Below are 19,863 nucleotides of genomic sequence, written 5' to 3'. Positions count from 1 at the left end.
CACATCTCACATGCAGCTCCCAGGACTTGCACGCCACCAGGGGGAGCCCCGTGTGACGGAGCTGGCGGCCTGGACCAGCTCAGCTTCCAGGACTCCACCAGAAAGCAGGGCTCCCTGCCACTTCCCACAGAGTCCTGGGAGAGGGGAAGGAAGCCAGCTCCATTGCGCAGGGCTTCCCCCCCCAGTGACACGCATGCCCCAGGAGCTTCATATGAGCAATGGAAAGCCGCGTGTGATGGACCGGGCCATCCAGGGCTCCACGTTCTTCCCACCCCACTGGGTGAGAGCCCCAAGCTCCGCACTCCCACCAACCCCAGCCCCACGCTCTGGGTTCCCACCCTGCTGCAGCTTCCCTACCTAATGCCCGGGACAAGCACTGCAGCAGGGACACAAGGAGGACCTGCTGGACACTGGGGAAACTGAGCAAGTCTCCTGGTGGCTGCAGCAGTGGCAGCAGCAGCCCCACCTGGAAGCTGTGCATGCTGGCCAGGGCTGGGGCCAGGACCCTCCCATACACGAAGTTGGGAGTGAAGTTTGTGGGCTGAGAGGGGTACAATTAATTAATAGGCACCCATGGGCCAGATGAAATCCCTGGCGGGCCGGATCTGGCCTGCAGGTCATATTTTGCCCACCCCTGAACCACGCAAGGTATTTGAAAAACAAATCAATACCTTAATAGCCTGAAACTGAAGATCAAGACGCATTGTGGTAGTACTTGGAGAGCCAGGTCTAACAGCTGCTTGGGTACCACCAGGTAACAAGAGAGTGATAAATCGGTTTGGATTACTTGCCAGGACATCTCTTAAAGGTTTTGCATCTTTGTGTTTTAGAAAACTCTAGAAAAAGGGTTTAAAAAAAATCATTTTAGAAGTGCATTTAAAAAAAATGCTAAAGCATATCTTCTCTCTGCAGCTCTATACACACCTCTCTATATGACTCCAGTAATACCAAATTTTGTGGATTGACTTAACGGTCATAAAGAGTACCAAATCAACAGCCCTGAAAGCTAAACGACTACATTAATGAATAGATTAAACTGATACAAGAAGAGGTGATCATATGGAAAGGAAAGGGAAACAATATATGGTTAAGTGCCATATCAATAATTTCTGACTTGTTACACTTAAAAGGTGACATTCCTCTGCAAAAGTTACCATGAACATCCTGCTCCACTGTGGATCATTTAAAGTTGCTTCCATCATAAACAGCTCAACAGTTTGGGATGGATGACGTGTCAGAAATTTTATCAGTGGTTCCCTGAATGGACTACCAGCCTGAGAGATTAAAATAAAGTTTCCATTAAAATATGTTTCTTTATTCAATTTGTCCATTTGTCTTCCAATACCTAGTAAAAATTAACACTTATTGTAGAACTTACACCGAAGTAAAGTATTTAGGATGCCCATCCCAAGAATTTGTTAGCACTTACAAACAATGTAGTGCACCTTTTAAAAATAAATAAATAATTTTCAAAAATCAATATTGTATAGTAAACAATCCTACGGGGTGGCTGGAACAATTCAAGACACATGTACAATGAACTTACTGTAAAGCAATAACTGAAACTATTAGCATAATTAAATGCCATTTACCTCAATCAGCATAGCCCGTTCCGTTTTCATCACAACTTCCAGCAAAGGTTTTACCAAAGTCTGAGGAGCGGCCGGGATTAGATGAAATAAGTTAATGATCGCTGAACAAATCTTCATTTCCTACAGATAAAGAAAAATAGAATCAGAGTAAACTAACATTTGCTACCTAATGATATGAACATATTACTACAGATCCTACCAAAAACTACTTTTCTCTCTATAAATATTAGCATAACTGGCAAACAAAAGCAGAGTTAACATATAAACAGCAACTACTTACCCCAACACATGAAAAAAAAATCTGTTCTGGGGAATATCCACCCCCATTTCAACATAAATGTTTTAGTAGGGATGTTTCTGTGTTAAACACTAGGCTGTGTTAATGATAATGGTGATGGCAGAAGTTATGAGTGTCCACAGCTGCACAATGCCGAGTGGCTCAAACTTTGAAATCCAAACATTCTCCTCAAAACTAATTTTCCAAATGCATCCCATAACAGTAGATTAGATGGACATCTCCCTCCCAGCAATAGTCATTGCACGTTGTATAATTCAGCTGTGCTCCCCATCAAATATTCACTCCCAATATATGAGCAATTTTACCTTTTTTTAACTGTATAAATTAAAATTTATTTTCCTAGGGCAACGAAGTATATATTCTATCAAATTGGAATTTTTTGTTTTTTTTAAATCACTGAATAAAAGTCAATGTCTAACCTGCACTATGCACCATATCTATAGTGGGATACTATCTGATGGTCTGTGTTTCCTAAACTGAATTTAAATGCAAAGCTTTCATCCCCAGTCCTGTGATCCGATCTGCACAGACAAGCCTCCCGTGGCCACTTGGGAAGATCAGATTGCAGGACTGGGGCCCAATAAGAGTCACTGAAATATTAGTTCCTTTGGAAAAAAAAACACTTAAAATCCTGCTCCAAGCTTCCTAGTACAAACATGCTTAACATCCTTCACAGCAAGGTTACTTAAACAACTCCGCCACAGACAAACATAGGACAATTCACAGCACTGCACTCAAAGGCACAATGCACTCTGCCCGTTACAGAACAATACAACTAACAAGTCACAGCAAAAAACCAAACACAACAACAAAGAACCTCCTGGTGCCTCCACTGAATGGCTCACCTCTACCCCTTCCACGGCAGGCTGAACCAAAACAAAAATTACAGCATGAAAAAAAAAAACAAAAAGAAAACACAAAAATGTAAAAAAAAAAGTATATGCTCTTCTTCAGATTGCAGTCAGAAACTGACTTGAATAGGGTTATGTTCTCACCTCAAACTGACAGAATGGAGACAACGAACATCTCCCGCACTCTGAAATGCTCTCCTGAGGATGGGGAGGAAAAGCATCTTTTTTGCTATTTGTACATCGTTTACACATAACGTCCCATAATCTTGTACACAGTAAAAATATTCGGGGTGAACGAGACAGCAGAAACAATATTGGAATATGTACACACACAAGTATGGCCAACACAGACAACAAAAACCTTCAGCACTTTGTAGCAACCTACAAAAGTCCCTCTAATGGACTCCAACTTCCCACCTCTCCTCAATGCAACTTTTCACATAAGCAGCATTGTTGACAAAGGGGAAAGATTTCATTTTGCGTGTTCTGAAAACGCGAGAGAAGACTAGTGTTTAAGAATAGCTATATAGTCCTAGCTATATATAGATATAGATAGATAGATAGATAGATATCTATTTACATAGATAGATAGATAGATATCTATATCTATATATAGATATAGATAGATAGATAGATATCTATAGATATCTATTTACATAGATAGATAGATATCTATATCTATATATAGTGCTAGCTAGCTAACTAGCACTGGAAGAATAAATAAAAAGTTGCATTCCAACTAGAAATGTTGTTTTAACAAGTAAGTTGCATGTGATCAGGGAGATAGCAGGTTATAAAAGGCCCGTTTTATGTGTGTGTAGGTAAGGAATCCAGTATTCCGGTAAGGCAGCTATACACAATACATGGCCCAGGAGTCTGCCTGTCTGCACACATGCCTAATTTGAAAAGTAACTTATAAGTAGCCTGCAGGAGTTTGTGCTGTGAATCTCTGATTTCAGGTCAAACTTGAAAATGCTTACTATATAAATGAAACTCAATTAAAAAAAAAAAAAAAAAAAAAAAGATGCCTTTTAATGTTTTGGGTTGGTTTTGAGTTTCTTTTGTTGAGAACATGCGGCTTCGGAGAACTCTGCAATTGTGTTTCAACAGGAAGTAAATGGGTTAGTGCCTTGCCAGTTATTCAGTTTAGCTCTGAGATCTGTACGACAAAACCTGGATCAAAATAAGGATGTTCAAAAATGACATATCCTAAGTTCTCTCCTTTCCATCACTCACTAAATGAGGGGAAAAGGTTTTATTCGTTTGTTTTAACTGTAATATAGTGTCCTCAAACTATCCTTTTAATTTTTTCCCTAAGAAATAAATGAGTTTCTGGTTCTTTTCGTCTCGGACTCCACTGAGTTTATTATCTCCTAAATCTAGTTACTAACAGTCAGTTTACTTAAAGACCCAGTCTAGAAAACTATTTTTGATTTGAACCAGTGAGCATCCAGAGTCCTCCCACCCCTACTGAGAAATAAGGATTAAACGTTAAGCACAGGCAATTAGCTAAGTGGCCACACCACAGTCTCTCTCAGCAGATTAAAAAAAAAAAACCAAACCCATTGCACTTTATGGTTACATAAATGTTATCTGTTGTGTAAACTGTTATAATATCACTGTGTCAAAATGCTTTTATTTCAGTTGACTAATTTTTTTTTTAAACCTTTGGAAATAGTTATCTGAGACTATATCACATGTGTAACCAAAAATAATCACAATATATTCACCTAGTACAAAGAACTCACATCGTTTAAAATATTTTTTCATTGCAAGTCAACAATTGGTTAGATAGGGTTTGGTTTTTTTTGCTTTCTCCACCCCTCCATTTTAAGACAATCTTTAGAAGAGTGAATTTTAAAAAATTAAAAAAAACAAGTAACAAAGAAACATGGTTCTGACAGGAAACATTTAAAAGCAAAAGAATTAAGTGTGCAACCTCTAACATCTAGGGACAACTAGACAAAGAGCTGCTTGCAGCCATGCCATACTGCTAACTGAAAGGCCACACAATAACATTTGAGTTGTATCTATGTAGATTGGATTGGGGGGGGGGAAATGGATCCCAAAAATAAGTCTATGAAGGCTATAATACTGTACTGTAAGAGTGATGCTGTATTTATGATGGTCCAGAAACTAGGTGAGAGAGAAGGATTGCTTAGGGTGATATCTTTACTTGAACCAACTGTATGATTGAGATAGAGTTATTCAAAACTTTCAAATGCAAGGCGTTCTTCAACAGGTCTGATCAGAACGAGCCAGGTACATCACAGTAAAGAGAATTCTAACGCATATATTCTAGAATTAGTTACATGCTTATAAAAGAATGCACACGCACACACACATATACACATATATACACACACACACACATACACATATATATATAAATAAAAGAATATACATAAATAAAAGAATATAACTCTTATCTAATAAAAGCTATCACCCTAAGAAATCCTTGCCTCTTGCACAGTACAGTGCTGCAGTTGATAAAATAGCAGTATTTACTCAACATGCTTGCACAGTAGCCACTTCTAAATCTTAATGCAAGCATGAAGATAAAACCAGTTTCAGTATTAAATATCTAGTGCCATTTAAGTAATGATAACCAAACTTAGATTATAAATTCTTTTTTGAAAGGACAAGAAAAGGTAAGAGAAAACTGTTAGAAAGTCACCAGTCTGATTTCCTGAAATAAAGCCACCCAGCCCAATTTGAAAACTAAAAGAGAATTCCTTCCTAACTTGGACTGCAACAAATCTTCACCCTAATAGAAGTGCCTACAACTACAGTACTCTTTTGTCTTTAAGCTCTTTAACTTGTAATGTGGAAAGAAATTGATCAAAACTGCTCACAAAAAAATCTCACTATTACTTATCACAAAAGAACTAGCTTAACTATGGATTTTTTTAAATCAGAAATCGTACTGAAGATGAAAACCGAAATGTTGTATGTAATATAATTTTTTGTGACGAAATGTGACATGAACATCCAACATATTCAACAAATGACTATAAAACTTAAATTGAATAATTAATAAGATTGTCTCGTTTGAGATTATGGTGTGATCTTTGTTTTATTTATTTATTATTGGGTTAATATCCTGCCCTATCCAAAAAGCTCAGAGCTGCTATAATATATTATAATAGGGATGATGCAACCATTTTATTTCGTAATCCATTTCATGAAGAGAGAACATTAATCTGGCAGTCCCCTAAAATGAGCAAGGGGATGCTCACCCAAACCTTTTTGCAGATTTAGAGCATAAGCTGTCACTCACACTGGGTAAGCAGTTTCCTGGACAAAGTCTGAAGTTCTCATGAATATTCAATAATTTTATGTTGCTTCGTCATAAAAGCCCATCAGCGTGTAACTAATTTTAGTAATATCTACAAGTGAATAAATTCTGCATTTCCCAATGCTTTGTACTATTTACTTCAGCTTTTCCCTCCTCCATAAAAGGAACCATTCACTTACATTTCCATCACTCCTCTGTCCTCCTTTATGTGTAATAACTACCACTTCCATCCACTTACGCAGGTGTTGCTGTAAAGAAATTAAACAGTAGCACTGTTACCCTAATTTTACAGTTCCACTTAAACAAAGCAACAATACCTGTCACAGCAAAATTTACACCAGATGAAGCTGAAGCTGAAATTGCTTATAGTTTGAAGGAACAAACTAAAAAAAAAATAAATTGGTTGCATTTATTTTAGCTCTGTTGATTGGGGAGGTGAGCTTGTTACTTGCAACCCAACAGTTTGCTCCAGGTGTGTTTTGAAAGACATTCAACTGCTTCTAAAATGCCTTAGTAACTACAGCCAGAAGAGTTGTAATCAATCTATGCTTGATTTGAAAGCTGCGGTATTCCTGCCACCCCCCCCAAGTGCAGACCATGGAACAGATATCCATGGTTGTCATTTCAAAACCAGGGTGCTAATATGATTCACCTCAAGATCATTAAGAACATTTAGGTTTTAAAAAGGCAGCAGGCCTTAGAAGTTTTTTCTAAAGAGAGTGGAAAACCTGTAATGATTGCCTATTCATTCCCCACGTGGTACAACAACCGTTGAGATTACCAAAGGGTTGTTATGGACCCTCAACTGTGGAGCAAGTTTCACCATTTAAATCCAAAAGAACCCAAATTTGTTGATCTTCAAAGCAAGGTGCAAGTCCTTTTCCACCTTATTTTCAAGGGACAGAAATTAAAGTGTATGTGGACCGATGGAAAAACATTTAAGTCCCAGACACAAAGAGGCCCCCCACTAAATCGGCAGCTGAGGCTGGGATACCCTCATACATCCCTATACATACACTACTGGTTCATACCTGGTCAAATTATTTGTTCACATCTTAATGGACAAAAGCCAATGGTAAAAGTGACAAAGGCTTTCCTTTTCCATTATGAAATCCAAATATAAAAAGGAAGATTACAGCACTATCATTTTAACATTCAAAAGATACACCAACCTGCCCAGGCAATATTTATCCAGCTACAAAAGGAAAACAAGCATGTATCCTGACAGCCCATGTTTAGATGAAGAAATCTGTCCCAGGAGTATAACCAAGTTTAACTTCAACAGATGAAAGTCCTGGTCCCCACCCCCCTCCCCCGGGTTCAATAATAGTATGGTTTTCAAATTCTAATCATGCAAACCATTTCATAATGTAAATTAACATTGACAATTAGTAAAGCATGGAAACCTCTCATGTAAATCTATTCATTAATTCACAATTTGGCTTTCTTTGACTCTTGAATTGTATGGGTGTCAGATGAAACAAATGTAGTTAAAATAAATTTTCCTATCAAGAATAGTAAAAATCATTAATGGGACTTACCATCATCTGGTCACAGAATTTGTCATTAAAAGAGTTTGGAAAAAGGCGTGTGACGGAAGTCAGACGGTTCACAACATTTAATGTCAGGCTTCGATAATCTCCCAACATCATAAGCAATGGTCTCATGTGTGTGTGAATTTGATCTACTTCTATTGTGGCTCCTTCTAAGAACTGCAAGGAAGTAAAGCAACTGCAATAAAATTCAGTTATTTCTGAAGAGACGCTTACACAAAGCAATTATGCAGAAAATGCTCTGCATTTTTTTTTTTAAAGTTCACAGCTGCACAATAAAAATGACATTGCTGATGTCCAGCTTTAAAAAAAAAACAAACACAATTCATGGCAGCATGGACCCAAGAAGAACACGCTTTACCCTGATGTATGCAAACTGGAGATTTAATTAACCAAACTTTCTTCTTATATTACTAGTGTTAAGTGAGGAATTCTAAAATTCTGCATGGAGTAGTAGTGTGGAATCATTTCCTGTATTTTTCATTAAACCATCAGTTTTAAAATTACAAGAGAGAATGTAATGGCTCTGCCTATATTAGAAACTAACTTGACTGAGTTTGTCTTCATATTATGTTTCCACAATATACACAGACTGGTGTTCAATGTCTCCACCCACTCATGTTGCAGAACTGCATTTCCAAAGGAGGAAGTGTAAGTAATAAATCTATATTGCCTCAATAAAGGGAGATAGATACCAGAAAACATGAAGAAATGGTCACCAGTAATGCACTTTAAAGTATCTTATTGAAAGGGAATTGGGAGGTTAGCAAAAAGTTACCCATATCTGAGCCACAACCACAGGAAGAAGGAACATTTGGATGCCTATCTTGCTGGGATCCTTTCTGCCCCTGGGGCAGGGGGCTGGACTTCATGATCTTCTGAGGTCCCTTCCAGCCCTAATGTCTATGAAATCTATGGCCTGGTCACAATTAAAAAGCAGCATGTGGAAGAGTTTACAGGATAAGTCAGTACTAGTTTATGCCCCAAGCAAGAGTGAAACACTGCAAGCTACCATATTGATACTAAGTACTAACACTACATGGATGAGCAATATTTAGAGCCAATCACATCAGTAACTGGTTATAAACTTGGTTTGAAAGCCATAGGGCCAGATTTTCAGCTGAGAACTCCCACAATCCTTCTGCATTCCAAAGTAGCATAAAGGACCCTGGGATTTGGCTTTTAACAGTAAGAGAGATTTTTCCCTGGTATAAAGCTGCTTCTGTCCCAACTAGTCCCAGATTATTGTGGTGATGAGCAGAAGAGATGAACATCCTACACCAGAGGCGTAATATAAAGCAGCCCCTTAGCTGCTCTAACTTTTATCAAGGCCAGACTGTCGGAATAAAGAGTTAACTATCTCCAACACTTTCTTTCCTGCTGCAATGGAGAGAGCTCAGTCCCAGCAAAGTACCTGATCCCTAGCATATATGGGGCCTACAAATCTGCAGTTGTGTCATGCTCAAATTTCTGGCCCTGCACAGCCAGATCCAGACTTAGGCGAGACCCCATTCATCAGAACTGACCATGGGTTTGATCATGTGCTGGCCCATAGGGGTCTCCCAGGGTTGAGCAACCGCTGTAGGCTACCAGCATTAGCATGAATACTTTTCAAGGGACAGATATTAGAGTCTATGTGGACCATGCACTCTGTGTAGCAAGCTACCATGTCTGCCCCTCTTTATGAAGTGGATGATAAATAGTAAATATACATTAAGTATCGATGGCCATGTCCAGACAAGAACGGGCGTTTGGTTCCCTGGGGACAAGCAGCAGTGGCACATCTTGAGCTGCAGCTACTTGTCCCTGGGGAATGCATGTGCCATACGCACTCTGGTGCACAGCAAGTTACCCTGGGTGGGGTAGGAGAAGCTGAAGTCAGCACTGGGCCGGTCCCAGCAGCCTTACCTGGGACCCTGGGGGCCTCCCAGGGCTACAGCAGCAGTGATCCTGCCAGGCAGAACCTGGCTGACAGGATATCCAGGAGTCAAAAAGGGGGGGGGGGAACCAAAACCCCATGGAAAAAGATGCAGAGCAGCGCATGCATGGGCAGTGCTTCCTTGCAGCACAGAGAACACCTGACCGTGCAGTATGTGGCACCGCAGACATGTTTGCGGCACCACACATCGCACGGCCATACTCATCTGGACATGCCAAATAAGTGCAATCAAACTGTTATGTTGTAACTGAATCTGTATCAGAGGACTAGCAACACACTGAAAGCATGTAAAAGATATAAGACTATTTTGGGGGGTTAAGATTGACATATCTTTAACTTTGGAATAACAAAACACTGACTATAGCTGTCCTAAAGGAAAATGTGGTCTCTAATCAAGAGTTTGTATGCCTAGTTTGCCTAGGAAATTGTTATGGCTAAATTCACATCCTCCCAAAAAACTTCTGACAAACTCAATTATATTGGTGCCTCTCTGGACATAAACATAACAAACCAGTCATGAATCCTAGTAGACACACGGATTCTTTGTTACACTGTTTCTTGGGAAAAGCAAAAAAGGATAGACCAAAGCAGTATTGTTTTAATATCACTAACCTTTCTCATGCATGCCTCTCCTGCCTCCTGCAGTTCATTATTTGTTGAGTTAAGTGCCTTGAAAAGTGCAGCAATAATTTTCTCTCTTGACTGAGGCAAGTAATTGCAGGCAGCTAAAGCATCTGCAAAAATCAAAGTAATTTTGTTTTCCTTGTTAACTTGAAATACAAAGAGGTAAACCAATTTTTGTTTTTATTCCCTTTCTCCACTTCTTCTATTTCAACAGAAATTACTGACAACTAAAGTTTACCATGCTTTGCCAAAAGCAACAGATTTCACAAGAGGGAAAAAAAAAAAGACCAGAGCTACTATTAATAGCGTTTTTACATATCCCAAGTGCTGTTCAAGGTAATCATTCCAAAAATATATTTTTGAGTTCAAATACTTGGGGCCAAAAAAGTTGACTGTAAATAACCAACCTCAAAAACAGTCACCGAAATAGATCATATAAAAAGATAATAAGGACCAAACTTTGCTCTTCTGTATGTACAATCAAACCGATTTCAACAAGGGAGAAAGACTAATGCCAAGAAACAAGTAAGAGAAAATGGCAATATGAGAATAAGACAAATATTCAAAAAAGTGCTAACATTTTTTGATACAATATTTAATTAGAGTCCTTGTCACCAAAGTAAATATTTAAGAAATTACTCATTTTCAGAGCATATTATTCTATCTTTTTTATTAAGTCTGGCAATGAAGTCATGGCTGGAAAAAAAAGATTCAAAATCCTGCTGCCTATAAAAGTTGATGCCTAGTTTACTTTTTCACTCTCTCTCAAATTAACTTTTTTATTGCTTTTAAAAATTATTTGATTCATCAGTTTGAAAAATGAATCTTATTCATTCAAAATGCAGGCTCCCACAAACTATCCCAAAACCATGAATATAAACCACTGTGAAGAAATATGGCCATTTCTCACAACACCCACTTACTAAAAGCTTCACTTATATGCTTTAACTTACTTAAAGCAGCAATCCGAAGAGGGACAAGTGATGGAAGACTTTTGTAACAAGGTAATTTCATCAAACCAGCATCTTCAGCCTCACATAAATTCAACAGCTGAAATTTAAAACAAGTTTAGTCCAGCAATTACTATGAAAGAGGTCAAAACAATCTTTCCAGTTAAATTGTTTATACAGTAATATTCCTTTCCACACAGCTCTGCTCTTTGCAATTAGTGACTTTAAGTTGTTTTCAAATAAGCATTTATTACCATGATAGATGCAACACGTTTCCAACCCTTAAAGCAACGGTCTCCATCCTTTTTAAGTAGATCACCTTTGGCATTTAAAAGCAACCCAAGATCTACCGTGCGCTGCAGCTAACCTCCCCCACAACCTACCCAAGCAGGTAAGCCTGTGGGAAGGGAGGGGTGGGGAAGCAGATCGAGGCAGAGGAGAAAAAATTATTTGGGGGTGCACCTCCCCAACAGGTAAGTCCCACCTGGCCAGGGCCCCGCTCAACTTACCTCTGCAGCATTGTCCCTTATCACAGAGGGCTCAAATCTAGCCCCTGCCCCATCCCTCCCCCACGAACTGACCTGCTGGGCTGGGGCGCACACGTGCATGCACGCAGGCACTCAGCCCCCCACCCCAACATTGGATCGACTCCAAGAGGCTCCAGTATCTACCTTAAAGTGCCACCACTGCCTTAAAGTGTCAACATGCACAATGAATTTCCTAGCTTGCTACTCTATCTAGCTCAGGAGATAACTCCTTTCCATTCAGGAGCTTCTATTCCTTGGGTCAGGTTTCAGTCAAATGTCAAGGGGACCAGGAGTTCACCACACCTGGCTGAGAAGGCAGATCATCATAATGGCCTGAAGCAACCTTGATAAGGAGAGTGATGGTTTCAAGACCAATGTAGACTATGGAGTGCACACCAGTTTTAAAGACTGCGAAAAGGGATTAAGTTCAGGAGGAAGAAGAAACTTTCAGAAATTAAGACATTTTGTTAAACATTGAAGTTAACTGGTGAGTGGGCATTAATATTTGACACACTTATTGCACAGGGGAGGAATTGGATGCTCTTATTATACTTTTTTTTCAACCTCCTCTCTTTTGCTAGAGGAAGAAATACTGAATGTCTCCATCTCAGAGAGGAAACAGGAATCCATCTGTCTTGATCCACAACCTGCAGACCTCAACACTGTGAGATAGCTCACTGGAGTCAAGAACCTTTGAAAGCCAAGTACGTTGGGAGCAATGCAATTACAAGACAAGGCAGCTAAGCAATTTTTCTTGGGTTATGAGAAAATATGGGATTTTAATCAGCTTCAATACAATAGCTAGGACATTAGGAGAGCCTGCACTTTTCTGGACTGCCTTAGTTCTAAAAGACCATACTTTTTTTGCTCATTTATTTCAGTGGAGCACTAAGAAACCTAAACTGGATGTTTATCAACCAGAAATCAGGATTGAAAGTTGGTCTATCCACAGTTTGTAATGCATTTAGTTAAAGCAGTTACTGGACACAAGCCAAACCAATATAAGCACTTTAATACTAATATAATTGAGTCTACACTTGGGAGTTGTACCAATTTACTTAAATGAACGCCAAAAATAAAAGGGTGTGTAAATAAGGCTTAAGGCAGTTGAAGATCAATACTGAAAGTATCATATCAGGCTGAGGAGTTAACACCTCTGACACAAACATTCCAGGCATCTTAAATTGTTTCAGTTCATAGGCGCAGACATGCAGGACTTCAGTATGCATTTCAACAGCTACATTCCCAATCAGAACTACAGCTTAAATTCAACAGCAAGTATTGATACTTGCATTTGGTAGAACGTAAGATTCAATCTACAGTAAGCACATTATTGCTGCATATGCATATTTATAACATATTGGCATTGCTTAGAATTATTTTGTACAGTCATTATGTTTAAAATAACAGAGCATATAAAAAAAATGAAGTACCTCTGTGTAGAAAACTTTGTGTTCCACAACATTGAGATCCATTGTAAACAGTCGGGGCTGCAAAGTTGTGCAAAACGTGTTTCCCTCCATTAGTCCAATCTGGGCATTTGCAGGCTGATGTCTAAGTAAGTGTTTTTTAGGAGGAACCATGTCTTGGAGGACCTGCAAATTATCACTTTTTAGAATAGTTCTGTAATTGCCTGGTCTAAATCAATGAACTATTATGTTACTAAGAAGATATCTCAGTAATGCTCTTGTGGTTTTATCCACTATCCTGTACACTCCCTGTTCTATGTATGGATTACAACTGTGCAATCATTTCTTTTGTAGCAAATTTATAGAAAGTCTGCTTCACCGGCTTTTTTGTTGTCATTTTAAAAGGATTTCAGTCAAGGAGAAGCAAGAAAAGCTGATTCCTGCCAGCAAAAAAATACTTTGGGGACATTTAAACTGGGGACCTGGAAAGGAAGAAGCACTGCTGGGTCTTATTGTCCATGAATGGAGGCTAGCATGGGATGTGGTCAGCAGTCTGTGCCCAGAGACGGGAAGAAAATCCATTTTATAACTTCAGGGACAACATTAACTTGAATGGAAGATTTTGATCCTCCCCGGAGAGCCACTTAACACCTTTGCCAAGAAATTTCCTTGGACAAACAGCCTGATTAACTCTTTACTGTATATCAGCATTACATGCTTTTAAAATGCACTATAATATTTTCATAACCAAGTTTTAGACCATGATGTGGCATGCAAGTCTGCTATCACCTTCCTGTGGAAAGCAACAATCCCATACAAATTTGCCTGTCTGGACATGTGCCAGGGAATACATAGAAATAAAAAAACCATGAAAAGTAGGCTTCAAAGACAGTAGCCTTGGTGTCTCCCTATACCGCTAAGTGTCATTAGAAAGAAAGTTAGTGCCCTGGGCTGCTACTATGAAAGCCAAAACATATCCAAGATTAAAAATATTTTAGAACTTAGTTAACTCACATGTGAAAACATTTGTAAAATGCTTTTTTAAAAAAACAGAAATATTCAACCACTTCAAAATTACTCAGTCTAAGCAACCACCTCACCTCTTTATGTGGCTCCATGATCACAGTAACACTTTTCCCTGTGACCTGTGCAAGCACTTGCAAGGAATGCATAGCTTGCTTTCTTACAGTAGAGTTTGGAGAGGTCACTTCTCGAACCAGGTCATGTGTCACATGATGGAAAGACTTTTCCTGTGCTGCTAGAATTTCTTCAGTCTTTTCTTCATCTTTCAAGGGAGTTGCACATCTAATCAGTAGCTGCTCTAGTGTCGTCTTTGCCATAGCCACTGCTCCATTGGAAACCTAAATAGTCATGGATTTGTTAGTACTATCTTATTCAGAGTTGTGACCTTTACCATGAGAGTGGTGTTCAGTTGTGAAAGACTATTTGTAAGAAATTTAAATCTGTAAAAGTTCAACAGATTATTTTTTAAACCAGCCTTCACACCATTCATCCAAAAAACAGCAGAGCTGAGTGCTGCGTAATTTTATAAATGAAGTCTAAAGGCTGGAACGTCCTCGGAGCTCTGCCACAGAACAATTCACAACTCAGAAAAGGTCAAGAACTCTATTCTCTAAGCATCTACTGTTAACAAGCTGCTCGACAGCAAGATGCACTTATTTTAGCAGAAACAGAACATAAGAAACTGAAAGAGAACATTTGCTTGTTCAAACTACAGTATGTTTAACATTATGTTGTTGATTAAATCTATGGATCACTTAACACTTGGGTAACCCAGAGCTGAATATGATCATTCTGAATCTTCACTTGGGTTAAATAAAGAGACAAAAAGCAACTGTTACAGTCACGTACGCTGTGAGATAAGCAAGCCCAGCAAGTGTAAATCAAGATAAACTGTGAACTACCTCTCCGGTTAGATCCATCATGACAAACAGTAGTGCCTTGAGGAAAGTCTGCTGGTTCTGAAGGACCCAAATTAGAGGCAGTCGTTCCATAAGGAATTTAATGGAAACCACACCGCCTAGCTTGGCATACCAAGCTTGTTCGTAACAACAGGCACATAAGCGCTCCACAATGTATGAAAACAAAGGAAGCTGACAAGCCTGAAAACAAAAACAACAAAAAAGAGTTGTGTGTCAACTACACGTTTAATACCTTACGAGTTAAAAAAGTATTTTGGAGCAGAGTACAAAGTTTTATTACCCTTTCCTTAGAACCAAGAATGATGCTTGCAACATCAAATATCACAGCAAGGGCCACCTCCCCTATTTTGCAGAGTTCCTTCTCCTCGTACGCCATACAGATTGCTATGGCATCGATAAGTACCAAGGGATCCATTCCTTTTGATCCATTTTCTTCACTATGAAACATGGCTGTACTGGGCTGACTTCCAACCTGATAGCACTGTAGCAAGAAAGGCCCTATAGTTTATATTGAAAAAAAAAGAACAGACAATGGATACTTCAGTACAATAGTAACTTCTAATTGAAAGACTATCATCTCCAATCAACCAATTACAAAACTGGTGAGCATTATATGCTTATTTGCATGTAAATGGATTGGAGTAATTTTTTTTTGTCTTTAGTGAAATGTTTTCTTCCTTTAAATTTAGTGACTGCATATTGCACAGGTCCCCTAGGAAGATTAAATTAAAATTCATCTTATGAAACTCAAATTACATTAAGCACTGAATATAGTGGTACACAGCATGCCTTTTCTCAACATCTGAGCTATAGGAAAGGGCCAAGTCAAGACTATTACTTCACAGATACAGCAGTGTTCTGCATCACTTCCACAGCTATTCCAACGATCCTTCAGAACTATCAAAAAGGTCCAAAACCCAATGTGGGGGAAAACCATCTATAAAATGACTCTTGTAGCTACAGCTGCAATGCATTCTACACCTACAGCTATAGCTAGACATAGCTCCAAGCCTTGATAAGCATTGTATTTTTAGGTACAGGATGTGCCCATCTTATTTTTGTATATATATATTTTTTAAAGTCTTAAACCTCTGACTTCTTATGTATACTTACAAAACCATTAAATTAAGCACGTTTCAGTTAGTTTATACAATTTAAAAAAAAGGAGTAGATGCATTCAAAAGTGTGCTGTAACAGTAAGGAGAAAATCATGTTATAAAACAAAGACTTTCACAGTAGCAAACTGCAAGTTTATGATTTTTCTAAACAAGGGATTTAGTGCAAAGAACTAAGCCTCTCCCAAGATCCCAGGACAACCAGCGTACGTTCTCTATCCCGCTTAACTCACCACATTGCTGAGCTACTGCCACCATCGTGTAATGGCGGATGAGGCTGGCTACAAAAGGGAGAGCACTAGGTCGCAGATCTTTGATGACTGCTGACATGAATGCACCCGTCAATGCTTGTTCAAACGTTTTACGGGCTGGAGTATCCTGGGCTTTGTACCGATGTGAAATAATCACATTGGGTATGGACTTCTCCGTAAAGCTGAAAAGACAAAATTAAATCTATTATAAGCCTAAACTACCATACTGACAGTTCAACCACGAACAGCAAGGACTTAATTTACAGTTTGTTCCTTAGCTCTAACCCCTACCTTTCTCATTCTGATAAAGCTAGATCAGTTCATTTATTCCATATTAATTTTGGCAACTACTGGTGTCAAGCATGATGGATGGTTCAATTTCATCAAGAACATTTAAAGCCAGTGGCTCAGAAGAAGCAACACATATTCCAAATAATACATATACAAGCATCACACTAGAATTCAATCACAGAATGGCATTTTCAATATTTTGACACTTCCCCCTATTTTTAGCAAGGCATTTGGTTTTGCTCTTTAAAGACTGAAGTGTTATTTATTTATCAATTCATTACCCAATAAAACCTATTTACTCCAAAGTGCAAACAGGCTTTTAAAGAGCTGCATTCGTGTCAAATCTAACAAAAATTACACCATCATAAAAACAATCATGCTCCTTAACCACACAGTTATTGTATTATAAAGAAAAGAGAAACTAAGCGCATGCTTCAGGCACAAGAGGCCAAAAGTAACCTAAAACCTATAACTTCATTATATACGTTTTAAGCACTACAGTTTAAAGCTGCTATAAAATGAATGCCTAGATATGCTATTTTTTCCATGCATGTTTTTGTTCAGCCACCTCCACACATTTTTTTAATTGCATGCTAAAATATTCAGCAGTTCATAATAGGCAGTAATATCATTTCACTAAGTTAAGGGAGAAATAAACATAAAATGGCTTTGAGGAGAGAAAAAAGCTAGGTGGTCAATTTGGTATCCAAATCTGTGGGAAGGTGTACACAATGGGCATGCATAGATTGCTAGTCAAAAGAATGGTTTCAGTGATTCTCAACCTTACTTTTACCCATTGTTTTTAAGTTGTATACAGAAGAGGGAGAATCACTGCTCAGGAATACACATGAGCTGATGATGCAAGTTAGGTCTACCTGCTCCTGCAGTGGTGTAAGTGCATTAAATCACTGAAATTTTAATCCTGATTAAAAAACAGCTGAAATAGCTTTGATCAGTTTTATCCCTATGGCAACAATCAGACTTAAACAGTTATATTGAAACAGGTTAGGCCAATATAATTTAACACCAGTACAATTAATAGGAACTAAGGCTCTGCAGTCAAAATACACTGGTCTCAAGTGAAACTGGAGGAGCAAAAAAGAGCATGAGCATTCATTCCAGCATTACAGGCACAGGGAAAAGACAATTTCTGGATGGCCAAGGAGGCCTGTTGCACACAATTCAGAACAAAAAAGAAAAAGTTTCCTATATGCCAAAGTGTTAGCAGTTTAAGGTATTATTCTGCCCAAAATAAATAAATAACTAATTCAGGCCTACTCAATTTAGAGTTATCATAAGGAAAAAAAACAGACAAAATATGGCACAATTAGGAGTGTGCAAAACAGGCTCTATTCAATTCAGATTCGGCCCAAAACAGGGACAGCAATTCAATTAGTTGATTCAGATCACTGTCCCCGATTCGATTCGGCCAAATCCAAAATTGAAGATTTGATGCTGATTTGGAGAATCAGCAATTCAGCCAGTGACACAGCTTTAAATGTTTTTTCTACATACCTCGAGGTACCAGGCGTGGCTCATGAACGCTGCGATGCTGGCGCGGATGGAGCATCCCACAGGAGCATGGGGGGGGGGGCTCTCCAGCATGCTCAGCGGCAAACCCAGAAATGGAGCAGAAATACTTGCATAGACACAGCTTTAAAGAACTTACAGGTACTTCTGGTCCTCTGCTGGGAAGCGCACTGGGGTGTCCCTCTGTGTCTCCCTGGCTTGGCGATCAGTTGCAGGGGGACCCTGGGTGCCCCCCCAGACCCAGGAGGCCCAAACCGCCAAGCCAGGAGGCCCCCCCACACACGCACTCCCCAGCAGACCCATAACTGCTTCTGGTCCACTTCCGGGTCTGCTGCCAAGCACGCTGGGGAGCCCCCCACGCTTCGGTGAGATGCTCCATCCGCCCCACCATCGCAGCGTTCACAAGCTGCCTGCTACCTTGAGGTATGTAGAAAAAACAATTAAAAGCTGTCTCTATGTCCAAATCACCGAATCTTTCCGAATCAATTCCGAGAGATTAAAGGGTCTCCTGATTCGATTCGGAGATTCGACCACTGAATCGGGCCAAAACTCTGCTGCCACCGAATCAGGCTGAATCTCCACCAAAATGAATCAGCGACAGAAGCTTTGCACAGCCCTAGGCACAATACTTTGCTCATTGCTGCAAGCCTTAGTTAACTTTTTTTTTCCAAAATTAAATATACAATAAACAAAATATGAAGTTTCACAAGGACCAATGAGGAAGAGAGTGGGAATTTATCAGTCCACTGGCTAAAAGCATTTAACTGGGTAAAAAAGCCTCACCACTTTAATTTTTGGACAATGGTTAAGAGAGAAGAGCCAAGGTGTCAAATGAACATCAATTACCTACAGATGAACAGCTAACCTTCAAGAGAATGATGCCTCATCTGCTTTTTAATTATAAAGTCTGTAGAGTGGCTATGCCTTATAGCAGGGGCGGGTAATTATTTATTTCGGGCAGAGGGCCACTTACTGAGTTTTGGCAAGCCATTGAGGGCCGCATGACAGGCAGCCAGGGGCAGATAAAAATTAATTTTCTAAATTTTTTAGGGGCCCTGCAGGCTAGATAGAATGGCTCAGCAGGCCGCATTTTGCCCACCCTTGCCTTATAGCATCAGGAAGCAGCAAACTTAGACACCCTGTCACAATGCCACAGGAACATTGCTGTACTGCTTTCAGTTCAGCATGTACAGAGCAATGTAGTATAAGTGAATTAGTACCTAGTTCAGTGAATCTGTGGTGTAGACATGCCCTTTGACGTCAAAAGGAAAAAGCATGCTATAGTAAACAATTCCACAATGAATAGATCTGATCTCTGCCTCAAAAAAAAATTAATCACACTAATTTAATTAACCCTACGCATTTTACAGAAGTATTTATGGCTTAAAGAATTTTCATACTTGGGATGTGCAAGAAGCTGGTATAAGGCGTGTTTATTATCATCCAGGCTCATCATGGCTACCAAGAAACACTTGATTACTTCCCAAGCCTGCCTCCGATAATATGGTTCTGTGTTGGCACTCTTCAAGCAGTCCAGAGCAGTTTCAATTGCCTACAATGGAAAATAAGACAATTATATCCACTAAACACTGGTTATTCATGGTCTCCTATAGTCAGGTAACAAATCAACTAAAACATTTATTTTTAAAAATATATTAAAGGTCATTTAAATAGCTTCTACTCCTTGCACAT

At 39.2% G+C, this 19,863-nt stretch overlaps 1 protein-coding gene across 1 annotated transcript in view; it reads right to left on the bottom strand.

The window, feature by feature from the left end:
- The window catches only part of TRRAP (transformation/transcription domain associated protein), a 140,906-nt gene that overhangs the window by 88,496 nt on the left and 32,547 nt on the right, over positions 1–19,863 (bottom strand). Inside the window, 14 exon segments of the mRNA XM_025213106.1 lie at positions 672–836; positions 1,155–1,274; positions 1,593–1,712; positions 2,886–2,939; positions 6,219–6,287; positions 7,581–7,751; positions 10,144–10,265; positions 11,109–11,205; positions 13,066–13,227; positions 14,142–14,402; positions 14,967–15,164; positions 15,265–15,482; positions 16,333–16,532; positions 19,572–19,723. Coding sequence (XP_025068891.1) covers positions 672–836; positions 1,155–1,274; positions 1,593–1,712; positions 2,886–2,939; positions 6,219–6,287; positions 7,581–7,751; positions 10,144–10,265; positions 11,109–11,205; positions 13,066–13,227; positions 14,142–14,402; positions 14,967–15,164; positions 15,265–15,482; positions 16,333–16,532; positions 19,572–19,723 — 2,109 coding nt within the window.

Source organism: Alligator sinensis, unplaced genomic scaffold, assembly GCF_000455745.1.
Source record: "Alligator sinensis unplaced genomic scaffold, ASM45574v1 scaffold990_1, whole genome shotgun sequence".
NCBI lineage: Eukaryota > Metazoa > Chordata > Crocodylia > Alligatoridae > Alligator > Alligator sinensis.
The sequence above is the reverse complement of the archived record's forward strand: the minus strand, read 5'-3'. Positions and strand labels throughout refer to the sequence as shown.